This window comes from Hyperoodon ampullatus (assembly GCF_949752795.1).
Source record: "Hyperoodon ampullatus genome assembly, chromosome: 1".
NCBI classification, from domain to species: domain Eukaryota; kingdom Metazoa; phylum Chordata; class Mammalia; order Artiodactyla; family Ziphiidae; genus Hyperoodon; species Hyperoodon ampullatus.
Window position 1 is genome coordinate 138,865,757 of NC_136914.1, and position 14,688 is coordinate 138,880,444.

Consider the following 14,688-nt stretch of genomic DNA (forward strand, 5'->3'; position numbering starts at 1 on the left):
ATTTGAAGGAAGAGTAAATGATGATGGATTCAATTAGGGGAGTGTTTGGTGGAGATCATTTGGACTACAGGAATGGGAGGAGGGCTAGAAGTTATCAATAATCTCTATCAGTATAGTAGCAGCTGAGACAGAAGGAAAAGGAATTAAGAGATTTTAGGAGCTAAAACTCAAAGGACTTGGTGATGAACTAGGTCTTCGCGGTGCAATCCGGCAGCCACCAGACACACGTGGCTATCAGGCACATGAAATGCAGCAAGGCTGTATAAGTACCTCACACTAACCAAGTGTGCCACTGGAGCTCCAGCGCAGTTAGTCTGAATTGGATGTATTTATTTTAAGTGTGAAATACACTCTGGATTTTGAAGATTTAAAATTTTAAAAGAAATGTTACAGTATCTCATTAATTTTAAAACACTGATTAAATGTTGAAATAAGATTTTGAGTATACTGATTTAATCAAGTGTATTAAAATTAACTTTGCCTGTTTCTTACCTTTTTAATGTAACTACTTAGAACATTTAAAATTATGTATGTGGCTCACATACATTATATTTATTTTTATTGAACAGTGCTGGAATAGATAATAGGAAGAGGTAAGTGTCAAGAATAATGTCTAGGTTTCCAGTTTGCATAAGAGGGTAGATAGTGGTGCCATGCAATGGGACAGAAAACACTGTAAGAGAGACACGTTTGGGGATGGACCTTCACAAGTTCTATTTTGGACATGTTGAGATTGAGGTACCTTTGAGACATCCAAGCAGATATGTATTTAGGACTAAAATGTTAAATGTGATGAACAGATGAACGAAATGGAAGTTACTTTTAATTATGATCTGGCCAAAACAGGATATAGTTAAGAATCAGTGGTTCAGGTGACATCTTCATTTCTCTTGCAAATAACTCCTTGATTCAACACAGTCTTTGCCAGAGTAGATATCTGCATACCTGATACAGCAATCAACACAGATGGTTGGCATTCCACCCTAAAACTCATCAGAGAAAACATGGACTTGCCATCTCTTAGCCTGTTTATAGTCCATCTTACTCTCAACTCCATTATTTGGATACATTTCTGAATACTTTTTTCAATACGAGGCTACCAACATTTCAATGAACAGAAAATCTTATTCTTAGGTTGATTCTCAAGAGTTTAACTTCTGTTAGAACACTTACTTCCAAATAAGATTGATTCAACTATCTATCATTTATTAAGTGCTGTATTCACTGAAATATGTTTTGCACCTGTATCGCTTCACAAGGAAAGCTAAACAGTTATCATTATCAGATATTCTCTTAGGTTAAAAGCAGACAACTTTTAAAGTTTAAAAATTTAATGTTATAACTTGGAAATACCCAGTTTCAATACAGAGAAAATTCTCCTCACATACTAAAGTTCTTCAAATTCTTTCCTTCAATTTTTTTTCAAAAAGATTCTAGAACACAGCCATTAAATAAATATCTGCCAAGGATTCTCAGAAAAATCAAAATAAGTTAAATACCTATTCTCTTTCAACACTTTTACCTGACCTTTAGTAATACCAAGGAAAATACACACATATTACGTTGATATAAAAGTTCTTATAGAAAAGGATATTCAAGTTTATCCAACTATGTATCACATAATTCAATTATATTATACTTTTTATAATATTTCAACTACTATTTAGAAATTCCATTTTATACCTAAAAGAAAAAAAAAAGGAGAGTTCACAATGCAGCTTAAATCTATTATATCCAGTCTGATGTTGCCACCACAGTGGTAGTCCTAGATTCTCAAAGAATGCCACAAAACTCTAAACAAATAAGAAAAGCTTCTGAATGTCCTATATCACTTTTAGTAGAGGAGGGGCATAAAAATCAAATGACAGGATGTTACTTTAAGAAAGTTGTACTTGTATTGTCCCTTAAAATCTAAGATTAATTTTCTGTCTCTCTTATAAAGCCTATTTTTATAAAGCCAAGCATGGTTAGGTTGGAGAAAACACATACTGCCAACAGACTATGAAACTTCTCACCTAAGAGGGCAACACTAAATTTGTTTGCTTCTTTATAAAGCAAAGGATTCAAAACCTCTTGGTTTTACCAACCATTTACACTTTAAAAATAGCCCTATTTTTAGAAATCTCTGCTTTCCCTTGCCAGTCCCATGAGACCATAATTACTATTTATAGCCTCTTTGGCTATCATTGAGTGGATGCTAAGAAATACAATAGCTGAATTAATGATATGAGAGGACAATCAATTGGTTTAAATCAAAAGGTCCTCTCTTTGCATGACCAATTTGGCTCTGAATCAAATTGTCAACCGCTGATATGGTTGCCAAGATGTCTATAGAGCAGGGTTTCTCAACCTTGGTACTGCTGACATTTTGGGCTAATTTTTTTTGAGAGAGTGGGCCTATTTTGTGCACTAGAGGATTTCAGGAGCATCTCTGGCCTCTACCTGCTGGAAGCCAGTAGCACTCCTCCTTTCCCCCTCCCCGTGTGACAACCAATATCTTCAGATATTGTCAGATACGCCCTAGGGGACAAAATCTCCTCCAGCTGAGAATACTGCATCATTTCCCAAATAGTGTTCTGTACAAAATGATTCCTTAGTGGTTCAAGTAAGTTGGAGACAACATTCTTAGAGTGTTTCAATGCCTATAAACAAATTAAGGGATCTGAGAGTTTGACAGTAAAGAAAACATCTAGTTATTATTTCTCAAAATTAACTATATGGAAAAAAGTTGCCCTAGAAGGGGTGGGGGAGGAATGTTCTCAAAAGGACTGATTGTTGCCATTTCCTTTTTAGCTTTCTACTTAAAAGTATAAAACTTCTAGGCATCTATGATTTAGTAATAATATAAACTTTCAAATCTTTCAATATGGACAATGCATAAAACATTTTAACAGATAAAAATAATAAAAATTCCTTTAATAGTTTCCAAATGCTTCTAGTAAGCGTAATTCACAAATTAGTTTATAACTTGAACCCATTAACAGAAATCACACATTTATATCGGTAGACACAATATGATTAGATACATTAAATGAGACATATTGTTTAAGTATTTAGATTAATTATTAGATTAGATACATTATTTTAAAAGCTGACTATCTTACTTAAAATTCATCAGTTCAAAGACAAATAGCCATGCACAGTAATTTTAAGTCTTTTTTGTTTTGTTTCGTTTTGTTTTTGTTTGTTTGTTTTGTTTTTGCAGTATGCGGGCCTCTCACTGCTGTGGCCTCTCCCGTTGCGGAGCATAGGCTCCGGACGCGCAGGCTCAGTGGCCATGGCTCACGGGCCCAGCCGCTCCGCGGCATGTGGGATCTTCCCGGACCGGGGCACGAACCCGTGTCCCCTGCATCGTCAGGCGGACTCTCAACGGCTGTGCCACCAGGGAAGCCCTTAAGTCTTGATTATGACTGCCTAGAACAGAGGTTTGCAAATTATCCCTTGCCACTTATTTTTGCAAATAAAGTTTTATTAGAACATGGCTATGGTCATTAATTTGTATTTTAGTGACCACATACTAAAAAAACTACCAATGACATGAAACACCTTCAACTCGTAATAGATATTATGTAATTTGTACCTATCAGTCCTTGCCTTCTAGAAACTTTTCAGAATTTTTCACCCACAAATTCAAGGCAATGACTGGAGATTTTGTTTCGTGCATAATATTCATACTAAAAGATTTTATAGTTCTAGCTTTGGCCATGCTAAAGTGTGAGATACCTGCCCACCCGCTCCTTTAGGCATAATTTCATTTTTTAAAAAAAGGAGGGTGTGGGGAAGCTGTTCATTGAATTTTTGTTTGTCAACAGCAAAATATTTTGAAATGTACGCTAATGGTAGTGTATAGATAAACGGAATGCTGTACAACCATTAAAAAGATGAGATAAATTAGAGTCATATGATCAAGTCTGAGATGTCCACAGTATATTTTGAAAAAAGCAATTGCAAAATATGTATAATGTAATTCTACGTTAAAAAAAATCCCAGTTATATACATACACTTGCAAATGTATAGAAACACACTAAAGTTTAGGAGGTGTCTGGGAAGAGAAAAAGGAGATTTACTTTATGTAATTCTTCAGTATTTAAAATATTTTAAATCAAAGTTAATGTAAGCTAATAGTAAAACATACAAACAAAACCATTTCATATAGTACAAAGAATATTTAATTAAAAAACTGTAAAAATATTCTCCTACTCCAAACTGCTATTATCATAAAAAGTCCTCCTACCCAACTAGCCACTGTTAACGTCTGTAGTTTTGTCATTTTCTGTGTACAAAAATTTTTATTTTCAATACCCCAAGGTAAGTGATTTCTACTTTTGTGCACTGAAGAGGACATCTCACATATTTCAGGTGTAGTGTATAAATAATATTTTCACATATCTTCAGATTATACATACACTGGGAAAGAAATAGGGAAAAAATAATGAAGACAGAAAAACAGAGAATTGAACAGTAAGTCGGATCCTACAGAATGTTGATGACAAAACAAATACGTACACCTAACAAAAATGTCTTGAAATAATAGTTTGATTGAAAGATCCATTTTCCTTATTGTAAAATAAGTTCATAAAAATTCAAAACATTACAGACTATGTATTAAAAGCACACTCTATAATTCTACTGTCAAGAAATATCCATTGTTAATAGTTTATAGCCTTTCCACACTACTTTCCTCCATAGGTTTACACTAACTCATTTTGTGTACATATTTTTTAATGAATTTCTAAATTGAAACAAGGTTTTTACATGTTCTTAAAATAACTTAAAAGCATATTAAAACATTTTAAAACAAGATAATACTTCTTAAAAAATAGCCAAAAATAGATGACTTGACTGATATTAAAGATCCTTCTCTCTACAGTAACTGCCCAGACAATTTGTCCCATTACACCCCCATGAACCCAATATATAGATACCATCCATATGCCAATGGATAATGTAAGGACATTGGGGTTCAGGGGTCAAAGCAGCCTGAAACTGAATCCATTTCACTGCTTACTAGTTCTTGGCCAAGATACTTAACTTTGCTTAAGGCTTCTTATGGAAAAAGATAGCTAGTATTATCAAACTCATAGAACTGGTGTGATATGTGTGACAGCGCAAACACAACGCTTAGCACATAGAAATCACTATTATCAGTACAGGCAGGCAGCATGTTTTAGCTGACCACATGCTTTAATCTGATACTGAATGAGGATTTCTGGCTGCAGTTTTCTTTTCCCATGTGTGAAACTAATCACTTTGATATAACTGAGTCTAGCATGGAAATTCCAATCCCTACATCTATACTTAACTGAGCAATACAAACATATCTAAGGCCTTAAGAATGTGCACACTCAGTAATTCTACTTCTAGGAACTTATTTGAAGGAATTAAGGGTCAAAAATTTAGTTATAAAGATAGTTATCGCAGCACTGTTTATAAAAAGAAAATATAAACAACCTGAATATCCAATAAGGGATGCCTTAAATTAAGGAAATTATTATACAGACACTAAAACTAATAGTATAGAAATATATTTTATATATAAAGAGGACACCAAATAGAATATAAAATATAATCTACCCTTGAAATACACACAGAGAAAACCATCTGGAAGCTTTATTTCTGGATGGAAAAATTATAATTTTTATTTTCATCTTTTAACATGCCTATACTTCTACAATGAACATGTACTATTTGCATAATAATTTTAAATAAAATATTCAGAAAAAATAAGTTAATATTTTATTCGATTTATGCATGTTAATTTCTTTCTTCCTCTTCAACTTATGCATGAGATAAGAGAGGCTAGTACAAGCACTTCCAACTTTACAGAAGGTGAATCTGAAGAACAGGTTTAACTACTTGCCCTTGGTCCCTTAATTGTAGACCAAACTTAAGCAATTATCTTTTTCATTAAATTGTTCTTCATTTATACGTGGGATTCTCCCATGAATCCATAATCAAGTACGTTAATGAAACAAATGTGAAAAAGTATGGATGTTGAAACCAACTAAATCAAACATTTCCTACATCTTTTCCACAGGATCCTTTTATCAATATTTTATCCTATTTTAATCTATTCTATTCTATTCACCTCAGGTCATGTGGGATATTAGTTCCCTGACCAGGGATCAAACCCGTGCCCCAAGAAGTGGAAGCTCGGAGTCCTAAACACTGGACCACCCAGGAAGTCCTCACAGGATCTTTTTATAATGTATTTGCATCTCAGAAATACCTGTGTCATATTACCTTGATGTCAGCAACTGGAATATGGAAAAAAATTTTTTTAAAAGCTACTTTATGTGTATTATTAAACACTGTGGTGTATTAGAAAAGTTACAGGTCCTCTAATAGTTATGCTTTTTGCAAGACAGGCATTTAACGAATAAATGTCTAGGGATCAGAAAGGGCTATGTTTTCACTCAAAAATGTAAGCCCTGCAAAGCAAATATACAGTATAAGAACACTGGATTACAGTGAAGTATTAGTTCAGTAACAATAAAAGATATATTGCTGAGATAAATGACAGTACACAGCCACAGAAAGAAGGGAAGAGTTGCTGATACAAGCTAGGAATAGTCCTTCCACCTTTAGAACTTTCTACTTTGGATTAGGCTCATTAAATCTAGATATTAGAAGTGACTCTCTTACAATCAGAAAGATCATTAAATCTCAGCCACACAGAATTTGCCAATGTGCTTAAGAATATTAAGAGAGAGACTTCTAGAAGACTTAAATAAGCAGCCTAATTTCTAAATAACTCTCTTTGAAAGTTTGGCCAGGCTCTTTAAATTTAAAGAGTCATGGACCCACTACTAAGATTTCTGAGCCTGGAAATGCAGTATCTGTTTTACAATTCTGGTTTATGATCTTTTAGGATAAGGCTTTAAAAGGGGAACGTCCATCCTACCTCTCACTTTTTCTCCATAGGCTAAGTCCCTGAAGCCAAAGACTGCCCCCATTAACCTTTACTCTGCTGAAAGAGGAGAGTGGAATTTCATAGTCCTTTTCTGGCAGAAGCCCATATCTGCTGTGGCTTAAAACAAAACGTTGTAGAGATGAAGTCATAAATAGTTCACAATTACTACTTCACCTTCTCATTGTGCATAAAAGCCAGAAAAAGATGTAAAAAGAAGAGTTCTAACAGTATGAAAATTTCTAACTATGAAAATTAACTGACCTATACTCACACTTGAGAATACAAAGATCCAAAATTTCAGTAAAAGAAATGTAATGCATATAATCTAGAAAAACATGGTATAAAACCTTATAGAATATTCTTGGAAAGAAACCAAAGCACAAACTGATTCAAGTAAGCTATCGTCAACATCTCCTTGACATAATTTAAATTACTCATAAAAGTGTAGTGATATAATTATTTAAAGGCTTAGCTTAACACTGACAAGATTAGTCTTATATTTAAAGTATTGTATTTTGGACCATTCAGAAGGGTCAAATTAACATGTTCAGTTGCCTCTCCATAGGAAATAAGATATGGACAGTTGGTTTCCTCATAAAATTACCGGTAACAGGAGTCTACAATAAGAAGCTAGTTTTTCGTACCCTGTCTTACTTAATTCTATTCTTTGCTAACTTCCCAGATCAGAGAAACAATGGAACGTATGGAAACATGTTTCCATGACATAATGCCACTCCTCCTAAGTGTTTCGTTAAGTGTTCGTAATGGAATCACTTCACAGTCATGCTTATACAGGGCAGCGGCCTCTGACTCTCCAACGGTTCATTCTGTAGAAATATACTTCTGGTAGGTTCTAACTCCCCCACTTTCCTTTAATGGATGAACATTACCAATACTTGAGGCCAACGACTCCCATCCCTGATTCTCTCCCTATTAATGTACCATTAACCTACGCCCCTGGAAACCGATCCGATTACCTCGAATTCTCAAGGACACTGAGGTAAAAACCTGAATATCTCAATCTCTTCTTTAAAAACAAACTCTTCTTTAAAAACAAACAAAAAAGGTTTTCTGGGTCAGATGAACTTGCAACTCATCTTCTGATATTTGCAGTCTAAGCTTTCATTTCCTACTTTTTTGAGGGAAAGCTGTCACGCTGACAGATGGGGAAAGGAGGAAGGGCAGAAAGAATAAACAGTTTTTCTACTGAGCGAGCGGGGATGCCCGCCCGCGGCCAATAATCCCACACAAGCCCCACTAGGGGTAACCAAAGATCCTTCTCCAGTGTTCCGGACATCGTGGTGGTCCCACTCCAATCCCTTTCCCGAAAACTAAAGCAGGGCCGCCGGCGGACAGAGGCGTGGTGGGCAGCGTGGTGGGGCGGTGGGGGGGTGGAGAGGGGGCGTGGGTACAGAAAGGAGAGATGGGCCAGCTATCCGAGTTAAGTCCCTTGTCCTTGAAGGAAAAGCAGCTGTGCGGAGCGAGTACGCCCGACTCCCACCTGGGCGCGCCAACCCGCGGTCCCTAGAGATCGCAGTTGATGCACTGCACCTGTCATCTCAGAATTCCGCGCATCAGAAGAAACCAGCGGGCGGGACAAGCGTTAAGGGTCGGGAGGAGACGTTTCCTAGGGTTATGACCAGACAAGGCACTTACGGGGTACACCTGTCGCTGTACTCATTGGCGATGGTTTCGATGCCGCCACTTCTCGCTACCGCGATGTAGCAGTTGAGAAAGCCGAGGTCAATGCCGACCACAGACATCCCGCTGCCTAATGGTCGGGGGGATGGTGCTGAAGCCTCTGTGCGGGGACCGCGTCCTCTTCTAGGCTGTTGCTCCTGGAACTGCGACTCCTACGAGAAGCAAAGGAGAGATGACCCGAAGTCGCTGCGCATTAAAACGAGGGCAGCGCGTCGGGGAACCCTGGAGGAGGTGGAGGCCGCCCGCGCCGCAGCCTCCGCCACCCAGGTCTCTCTCCACTGCGGCTCGGCCGCCTCCAACCGGCAGTTACTTGGGTCTGCGCCTGCGCGTTCGGTCGCTGGGGAGGCGCGCCAGCTCCCCCTCCGCGCCCGAGGCTGCTCCCGGCCTCGACTTCGGCCGCTTCCGTTAGCACTCGGGCAACGGCTGCCCTAGGAGCTGCGGGTTCGAGAAAGATCTGGAAAATGGAGGCGGCTGAGGCAGCCGGGAGTGGGAGGGAGGAGAAGGGGGAGCGGGGAGGATCGGGCAGGAGAGGAGGAGGGGAAGCAGAACTGGCTAGCTCGGTCGCCACCGCGCGGTAGCGGGGCGCACTGCTGCTGGGCTAGGTGAGAGCGGCCGCCGGCGGTTTGCCCACGTGTTCGGAAGGACCCCTTACGATTGTTTTGGCAACCGGGAGCGGCCGGTCGCAGGGGCAGGACGCTGCCCAGGCCTGCCCGGAGTCGGGCGCGCAGCCTGGCGGTTGATGACCCGGCAACCACCTCCTCGCTCTTTCCCCCCCGAGGGCCCGCCCGCAGCCTTGGCTCCCCCCCAACCCCCGCCGGCCTCGCCGCCCCGAGGCGCCCACGTGCCGCCGGCCGGCGCGTCCGCAGTCCTGCCGCGCCGCGCCCGCCCCTGTGAGGTGGCTCCCATTGTGCGGCCGGCAGCGGCCTCGCCTCGCCCTACGGGGCGCCGCCGATCCCGGGCGGGGGGGTGGGGTGGGGGAAAGAGTCCTTTTCTCCTCACAAGTGACAGTGTCTCGTGTGAAAGCCAACGGGACTTTTTTTTTCCGCCTCACCAGGGCTTTAAGTACCAAAAAAAAACTTATGTCAAGAAACAACACACTGACAACTTTCCCTTCGCGTAACTTCCCTCATAGTCTCCTCCACTAACCCTTACCTCTGAAAACCAGTTTTACAGGAAAGCAACCTTACGTCTGTGTGTCGCTGTGACACCAAGCAAGCCTGTGCATGGCCTCCAGCCTCTGCCCTTTGGTCCGCAGAAAAGGAGCCTCCGCTGCCCCAGCTGTCTGCTTTCTTCATTTGATCAGCATCTGTCCTCTGCCTGAAGTTTAACCAAGATGTACTTTACACTTACGAAGTTTGGCTGTCCTGTTGCTTCTCATTCGTTTCTTTGTGAGTTTCTTCTCCCTTCTTGTTCCCTTCTTCCTGGGTTTCCTGTTCCTTGTCATTCGGTGCTTCGTGGTCCTGTCCCTTGTCGTTCAGTTCTTCCCGGGTTTCTTGTTCATTCTCGTCCAATTCCTTGTGATTCCTGTTGCTTCTCGCCCGATTCCTCAGGTCTTTCCTGTTTCCCATTGGTTGGTCTCATGAAAGAGACTTTTTTACGAGGTTTTTTCGTACGCTCATTGTCCTTATTTGTCCACTTTCTAAAAGAACTTAGACTTCTTACCACTATCAATGCTGCAACAGCCGCAGCAGCAAGGGTGGCTATAGCTCCTGCTGCTGTTGCTATGAGGAACGTGAAATCCATTTTCAAGGGCGGTACTGTGGAAACCGCAATGTAATGTTTTGGCTCTGGTCTTTCTACGTTAAAGAATCACACCGCTCTTCCGTCTCACAAGCACACCGGAGAAAATGGTGACACCCGTCGACGCCATCCTCTGCCCTCTCCGAAGCGGCGGGTGTCGCGGCCTCGCCTCGCAGCAGGCAGTGCGTGAGCAGCGCGGGGACTGGGTGCTGCTGCTCAAAACAGACCCCGGGCCCCAGTGCTGCTGGGTGGCTCCCAGCTTCTCCCCGCTCTCCTCAGTTGCCCCTGTGGCCACCATCCTTTTAGGCCCGCCACCGTCTGGATTTAGTCCAGAATATCCTTAAATTCTCCTAGGACCATTTATTTCTCCATGTTGTGTGTACAACTTGAGGGTGTGAGAATAATTTTCCTATTAAAAAAACACAAAGGGCTTCCCTGGTGGCGCAGTGTTTGAGAGTCCGCCTGCCGATGCAGGGGACACGGGTTCGTGCCCCGGTCCAGGAGGATCCCACATGCCGCGGAGCGGCTGGGCCCGTGAGCCATGGCCGCTGAGCCTGCGCGTCCGGAGCCTGTGCTCCGCAATGGGAGAGGCCACAGCGGTGAGAGGCCCGTGTACCACACAAAAAAACAAACAAACAAACAAAAAACCCAAAAAACCCCCCACAAAATATCAGAGTAAAAAGAAAGAGTTGGGGTCAGGAGCAAGGGATTATTATCATTACATTCTCTACATTTACTGGGAGGAAATGAGAGTACCTCCTGGCTAGGTTTGGGGTCACAGACTTGGGCTGTAGTCCCAGCCTCACGTAAGTTACTAGCGGTAGGACCTTCGGCAAGTTACTTAACTATCCAAGTCCCAGGTTCAAAACCTGTTAAAATGAAGATGACAAATACACCTATGAGGCTGTTTTTATTATTAAATAATGTGAGCATAGCCACAATGCCTGGAACCGAAAAGGCCAATACATGGTAGGTATGCCCAGCTGCTGCTACAACATAGGAATTACATTGATTTATGTATATTGATCAATGTATCCATCAATCCTGCTGTATTCTCATAAATTCTAATATTTGTAGAGTTTCTTGGATTTTCTGTATATAAAACCATATGGCCTGGGAAATAACCAAATTTTTTCTTCATTTTTAATCCTACTTCTTGTTTTTTCTTAATTATGTTGCCTAAGCTCTTCAGTACAATGGTGAATATAAGCTATAACGGTGAGCATCCTTGTCTTGTGCTTAATGTTAAAGAAAATACTTCTGCATTGATATAAAAAAGCTAAAATTATCCTCTTTTCCTTGCTAAGAGTTTTTTCTCATAAGTGGATACTGAAACTTAACAAACGCTATTCATCATCTATTGAAATGATCTTTTTTTCTCCCTAAATCAGTTAATGCAGTGAGTAATACTAATAGATTTTCTAATATCCCTGTATTCCTCGGATAAACCTGTTAGGCCACCCATGATGGTTCTGTTTTTAGATATATTGGATTTAGCTTGAGATTATTTTATTTAGAATGTTTGTATCTATAAGGTTTAATTTTCCTTTCTTTACTCTTCTTGCTAATATCAAGATTATACTAGCTTCATAGAAGAAGTTGAGGAGGTTTCCCCTTTTTCTTTTCTCTGGCAAAGTTTTGGTAAGACAAGCCTGAAAACCATCTTGGCCTGGAACTTACAAGTAGATTTATGACCATGGGTTAAGTTTCTTTAGGGGATATAGTCTTTGTTTTCTATTATTTCTTGTATCAATATTGATTAATATTTTTATTGAAAATTGACCATTTCATGTAAGCCTTCACGTTTGTTGGCATAAAGCTGATTATTCATTTATTTAAAAAATCTTTTCTATATGTCCAATATTCTCATACTTAATATTATTTGTCTTTTCTTGGCTCCTATCACTAGTGGTTTCTTAAAGTGCTTCTGGGTTTCTTGCCTTTTTATTATGTCTTTGTTTTCTATTTCATCTGCTCTTTATTATCTCCTTCTATATTTGTTTACATTGTTCTTTTTCTAACACCCAGCTCATTAATTTTGTCTTTCTTGTTTTCTAATACATATATTTGCAGCCATAAATTTCCTTCTAGCTGAATCTCTACCTGAATTTTCAAACAGTTGAGCTAGAAGAGTGGGCAATGGAGATAGAAAAAAAATCAGCTTTACTGATATTACAGAAATGTGTCTATGGGCTTATAATTATTGCACTCCAGAATTAAGCAGACTTACCTGCCTATAGTAATATACCTAGTTTTACATTGGGGCCTGCCCCTGAAAAAATGCGAGACCAAAATGTGTGTAGGCTCCCAAGAAAACTGAGAAAGAGACTAAATTATTCCCCAATTCACCACGTTACATTACTTCTCCCACCAAAAAGTCTTTTACAGCCAGTGTTTATCTTGGTTTACCAATATGTTTACCAATTTGCTTACTTCATTGCTTCTTGCATACCTCTTTCCTTCTGGGTTTTCTTTCAGTAAAGGTCTCTGAATGGTGAGTTTTTTGTTTCTGTCTAAAAATCTTTCTTTACCTTAACTTTGAATAATATTTGGTTGACAATTCTTGATTGACAGTAACTGTCCCTTATCTTCTGGCATCCATTATTATTGATGAGTCTAAATAGTGTTCCTGGGCTTCCTTGGTGGCGCAGTGGTTGAGAGTCCGCCTGCCGAGGCAGGGGACGCGGGTTTGTGCCCTGGTCCGGGAAGATCCCACATGCCGTGGAGCAGCTAGGCCCGTGAGCCATGGCCGCTGAACCTGCGCGTCCGGAGCCTGTGTTCTGCAACAGGAGAGGCCACAGCAGTGAGAGGCCCGCGTACCGCAAAAAAAAAAAAAAAAAAAAAAAAATAGTGTTCCTTTGAAAGTCATGAGTTTTCTTTGATATTTTGTAGTTTCATTAGGATATGTCTAATGTGGATTTTAAAAAATATACGTATAGCAGACTCACTTTGCTGTACAGCAGAAACTAACACAACACTGTAAAGCAACTACACTCCAATAAAAATGAACCAAAAAAATGATTTCCCAAAGTTATACAGCCAATAAGAGCTGAGTAGGGATTTGATTCCAGAGCAGGTGTACCCAACCTTTACCTGACCCTGTTTCCTGAAAAGAGGACTACTGCAAGAACCAGATGCTGACCCGATTCCAATGATGGAATGAACAACAACTACCTGTGCCTCTCTGGGCAGGCCACAGAATCTCTGGGGTGTAGTTCCTTCTTCTGTAAAATGAAGATGGTGGATTCTGCATTCTACAAGGCCAGCTGTGAGCTCTCAGGTTATATTATCCTAAAATATACTAATTGTATAGTATTAGTAAAAAGAACTTTAAATTAGATATAGGGAGTCCAAGATTTACCACTAACTTTTGTAATTTGGGGCAAATCATTTAACCTCCCCAGTTATTATCTACCTTTATTATCTGCCTCACTTCAAGGGTTATTTCTAATATGTATGTCAGTGCTTTAGAAATATGTTTGTGTAATACAGCACAAATATAAAGTACATCCCAACATCTTCAATCAAATTTATAGCATTAAAATTTTTAAAAATTTACTGGGAATTTTTTATTAACCTTAGGATGGATGGGTATTTTAGGTTCTGGAGAAGTCTCAGACATTGTCCTTTGATCACAGCCTCTCACCCCTTCTTTTCAGTTTCTTCTAGATCTCCTATTAGAATGTGTAGGGTCTCTTTATTCTAACTTCTATGACTCTTAGCCTCTTTTTGTCATGTTTTTAATTTCAAGCACTCTACCATTTCTAGATGTTCTTTCAAACTTGCCTGTTCTTTCATACTGTACTATTTGTTTTATTTTGCTTCCTTTAAAAAAATCTATTGGGCTTCCCTGGTGGCACAGTGGTTGAGAGTCCACCTGCCGATGCAGGAGACACGGGTTCGTGCCCCAGTCCGGGAAGATCCCACATACCGTGGAGCGGCTGGGCCCGTGAGCCATGGCCGCTGAGCCTGCGCGTCTGGAGCCTGTGCTCTGCAACGGGAGAGGCTGCAACAGTGAGAGGCCCACGTACCGCAAAAAAAAAAAAAAAAAAATTTACTTTTCTTAATCACAAAAGAAAAAGATTTTAAACTAATAAAAATAACATGTACCACTTTAGTAAAATTCCTCATTAAAGTGAGTTTGAGTCTAAGTAGGAAAGAAACCACATTTATTTGATTTTTTAGTATTTAAATCCTTGAAAAAAGCCTATGCTTCACTGCAGAAGTAGCACTTTAAGAAAATACTGATGGTAATAACACACTATCAAAATGTACACAAATGGCAGCTATGTAATTTGTATCTTTAATAAGTTAACTATATCCATTTTTCAAT

At 39.9% G+C, this 14,688-nt stretch overlaps 1 protein-coding gene across 3 annotated transcripts in view; it reads right to left on the minus strand.

Moving 5' to 3' along the window:
• Window positions 1-8,692, minus strand: part of HSPA4L (heat shock protein family A (Hsp70) member 4 like) — a gene marked incomplete at both ends in the record, with an annotated part of 49,325 nt that extends 40,633 nt beyond the window's left edge. For 2 of the 3 annotated variants that reach the window (XM_079705138.1, XM_079705139.1), the window contains one exon: window positions 8,571-8,677. In XM_079705138.1, coding sequence (XP_079561264.1) covers window positions 8,571-8,677 — 107 coding nt within the window. Of the gene's footprint in view, window positions 1-8,570 lie in introns of all 3 variants that reach the window. The other variant, XM_079705137.1, reaches the window with a different exon arrangement.
• Between the last annotated feature and the right edge of the window lie 5,996 nt (window positions 8,693-14,688).